The sequence below is a fragment of the Coregonus lavaretus genome (assembly GCF_964263955.1).
Source record: "Coregonus lavaretus genome assembly, chromosome: 1".
NCBI classification, from domain to species: Eukaryota; Metazoa; Chordata; class Actinopteri; order Salmoniformes; family Salmonidae; genus Coregonus; species Coregonus lavaretus.
In genome coordinates this window covers 38,027,050-38,031,203 of record NC_139988.1, presented here as the reverse complement: position 1 = coordinate 38,031,203, position 4,154 = coordinate 38,027,050, and the positions used below count along the sequence as shown (strand labels likewise).

The window sequence follows — 4,154 nt, the reverse complement described above, 5'->3', positions numbered from 1 at the left end:
CAGCATGGTATGGATTTCTTCTTTCTACTGGTTTTTGGTTGGGGTATGTCCGGATTGTGGATACATCATCAACACATTTCCTAATGAAACCTGTGACTGATGTATATTCCTAATGGAAGAGTCTTTGGTGGATAAATCTTTGAACATATTCCAATCAGTATTCTCAAAACAGTCCTGCAGCATTAAGTCTGCCTCCTCTGTCCAGCCCCTCACTATTATCTGTGTTGGTGGCTCCCTCTTCAGTTGCTGCTTGTAGGTGATGTGGTATGATGTGGTTAGCTGATAAGTTAAGTACCTATCCAGGCGTTGTAAGAACGTGTAGGCATCAGCAACGCCTGAGTAGAGGAACACGCCCAATGGTCGCATTCCCCTGCTCAGACGTTGCATGCATCAACCGATGGTTGCGTGCCACGTCATCAACTGTGTCATCGACTGTTGCCACGTTCACGTGCTAGTCGGAACTAGGAAACTCTGAAATTTCCGACTTGCTAACTGGTTGTAGTTGTACAAGTGCTGCATTCAACCAGTTAGCAAGTTGGAAATTTCAGAGTTGCCGTGTGAACGCGGCAAAAGTCATTGACCGTGTCATCGACTGTGTCATCGATTGTGGGACTGTGTCATCGACTGACAGATTACTATTACGTATGATGTGGTTTGCTGATACTTAAAATACCTATCCAGGCGTTGCAATATCTGGCATACGGCAGCAACACTTGGGCAGGGGAACGCGCCCAATATGTTACTTGCAGTTGTCCAAAGTGTACTGTCACTTTAACAGGCGGATGTTATATGTAAGAACTCCAATCCCCAGAATGCACAGCGGTTTGCGTCCTCGAACAAAAAGCGGAAACAAAAGAAATCATACATTTCTTGAAACTAATTTTGGTGAGCTGAACCGAGAAACAGTCATACAACTGACAGCGTCCAGTGTTACACCATTCATCTAAAGCAGGAGGGCTGACATGGCTTTGAAAAGAATACAGAAGGTGAGTGTGTCCATAAATGTTTTTACGTCGTCATGCTATTAAGCGGTTGGTCGGTGTCCTGACACAAAAGTCCACGATAGCATAACGTTAGCTGCGTATTTAGTTAGTTAGCTAGTTACTTTGGTAACAACGGTTTAACTTTTCAATTACTCGTCACTGAAGAAATACTACATTTTCATCGCGGCAAACATGATAATAGAACTAACTGTTAATTTTTTAACTTGTCAGGCTGGCAAATTAAAGATAGCTATCGGTCTGTTTAGCTAGTAGCTATCGGTCTGTATGTTCTGTGCTACAACTAGCTAGCCTAGTTAACGTTAGCTACCAGCATAAGCATCAGTCAATCAGTAACTAATTAATTATCAATCAGTAACTGGCTAAATTAACTAGCTGTCGGTGTAACTTTAGTTAGCTAGATACATTGGCTAACTGGCCAGCTATCAAGCTAGCTATCGGTAGTTATGTCGCTGTTCTGGTTATTCCTGTCTATGATGAGCAATGGATGCGGGCCTGAATAAAAACGCTTCTGGAACCGCGATCATCACGAGTGGCCTATTGTATATCAGCTTGGTTGACTTTAAGTGTATATTTCAACATAACATATCGGTAATTCGCCTTAAATAATATGGGATTCATGAAATTTAGCAGTAAGTTATTGATATGTGGATCAATTCCAATCTACAGAAATAAGCTAGCTATAGCTAGGCCTCCTTGAATCTGTATAAAGTCATAGACCACAAGACTGGCTTGTCAAAGTAACATTGTTAAGTAGACAATGCACATGTATGGAATTTTCCCCCTATACAGAATTCATTGTGCTACCATGTTCTTTTTTGTTGTTGTCAGGAGTTACATGACTTGCAAAGGGACCCTCCTGCTCAATGCTCAGCCGGACCAGTTGGAGAGGACTGTAAGTTCCACTAAAGGCCACCTCAAATAAACTCCAATTAATGCAGAAATAAAATTGGATGAATATGGACTTGTATGTGATTCAATTGATAGGACATGAAAGGGGAGTTTACCTCTCTTATTTGCATTTTATTATTGTCAATAATTATATGATTTGTTCTAATGTCTCTTTATTTTACAGTGTTTCATTGGCAAGCCACCATCATGGGACCTGTAAGCCCTTTTCTAAATTATCATAATTTTTCTAAATCTTTAGTATACAGTTGTGTCAATATTATGTTGATTGCTGATAGAAGCTCTTTATTCTGCATTGATCCCATTGTTATAAGCTCACCTTTTTGCACCACCAAAGGAACAAGCGTTAATGTTCTCCTTGTCTTACTGTATCGCCTTCTGAGTTACTTACATGATATGCTTGGATGTGTATTGTCTCCAGTAAACCCCAACACATTCTTATTGCTGTAAACAATGACATGTTAAGGGAGGTTGACTGTGGGCTTTAACATTATATGGAGTATTGGATGTTATTTTATGGTTCCCAGCACTGGTTTAACAATTCACCTTTCATCCCACTTTTAGACTGACAGCCCATATCAGGGAGGAGTGTTCTTCCTCACCATCCACTTCCCCACAGACTATCCCTTCAAACCACCAAAGGTTAGAAACACCTCACAGCTCCTTTTATTACACAATATTTCCCTGGGTGTAGAGTACCCTCTACCACATGTGTAGATCTGACTTTGTTTTTTTCTCTGCATGCATTTTCTTTCCATAGGTAGCCTTCACAACGAAAATCTATCACCCAAACATAAACAGTAATGGTAGCATCTGTCTGGACATTCTGAGGTCACAGTGGTCCCCAGCACTTACAGTTTCGAAAGGTAAGACAAACTGGCTTACATTCAGTTTGTAAACCAACTTATTTTTGTCTCTTTTGTACCCTAGTTGCACAATATAAAACAATAAAAGCAAAATGCATCTCAAATACTTTCCTAATTTGTTCTTCAACTGTTGCGCTTGACAATATTGTGATGGTGTAATTGCAAAATAAACTCATCCTGGTTATCTTCACCTTTGTTCTTCCAGTTTTATTGTCCATATGTTCTTTGCTATGTGACCCAAACCCAGATGACCCCCTAGTCCCAGACATAGCACACATCTACAAGCAGGACAAAGAAAAGTAGGTTAACTCTCTCACACACATCCCTCTTTTAGCATGAAAATATGTGTATATACATGACATTTCTTGTTTACAGCTTCTAGTCAATTATAAAATAACATATTCTGAAAGTAGACACTCCTACCAGGATATCTACTATATAATGAAGGCTGCTGAAACCAGACTGGCTAAATGTATGTTTTGGCTGTAGATTGTGCAAGAAATCTTTGTTAAACCTGGTTTTCATTGTCTTTTGTTTTTACAGGTACAACAGATTAGCAAGAGATTGGACTCAAAAGTATGCAATGTAAAGGACTGAAGTTTGAGACGACAAAAGGCTTAAGCAAATTCATTTCCTGGACACCTCTGAAAACAAAGTACTGTTGCCACCACCCCTCATCCACACTGGTTCAAGAAAGTGTTTTATACGGGAAGCACTTTCTATGCCCAAATTAACTGTTTTTATGCTTTGAACTCATTATTTTTTTCTTGTTTGACATTCCCAATGTTATATAAATTATTATTCCGTTTTTGCTGATGTGGCCCATAAAGACAAATGAAATATGAATCCAGCCCCCCCCCCCCCCATCATATAGGTAATTGTTTCTTTCTTTTAGATTTTTATTGTATAGTATCAAGATATACTGAATCTATTTTTATTATTTTGCATTAAAAAGTTAAACCAATATGGATCTTGTCTTTATTGTGATACTAGAGATGAGTTGTATTGTGAATTTCCCATTGTGCATCAACCTTTTACTAACTGAAGTGATTGAAAAGGAAGCTGCACAATGGCAACAACAAAAAGCATCATCTTAGCATATCAGAGGGGAATTAGGGCTCCTAGCACATTGCTTATTATACCTATCCATTTCTTTCAGATCTAGTGTTTTTCTGGTCAGGTCAGCAGAATTCAGAAATTGGCCCGATGCCATTTCTTTACTTCACCACTAGATGACAGCATTTACCTGTGCTCACCTACTACACATAGGAGCACTGCTCAGTTTAATGGCAAATTACACCGATCGATTGCAGTTACTTAGTTTTTCCACATCACTACCTCCACAGTTAATGGCATGGTATGTTTGCTTACTTCAGCT

At 39.3% G+C, this 4,154-nt stretch overlaps 1 protein-coding gene across 1 annotated transcript; it reads left to right on the top strand.

Moving 5' to 3' along the window:
- Window positions 1–809: 809 nt before the first annotated feature.
- LOC311134831 (ubiquitin-conjugating enzyme E2 D4-like) lies at window positions 810–3,742 on the top strand. The gene is made up of 7 exons (XM_084168610.1): window positions 810–986; window positions 1,833–1,896; window positions 2,077–2,108; window positions 2,475–2,552; window positions 2,671–2,776; window positions 2,982–3,075; window positions 3,320–3,742. The coding sequence occupies exons 1-7, from the start codon at window positions 963–965 to the stop codon at window positions 3,363–3,365; spliced, it is 444 nt and encodes a 147-aa protein (XP_084024736.1). The 5' UTR covers window positions 810–962; the 3' UTR covers window positions 3,366–3,742.
- Window positions 3,743–4,154: the final 412 nt, after the last annotated feature.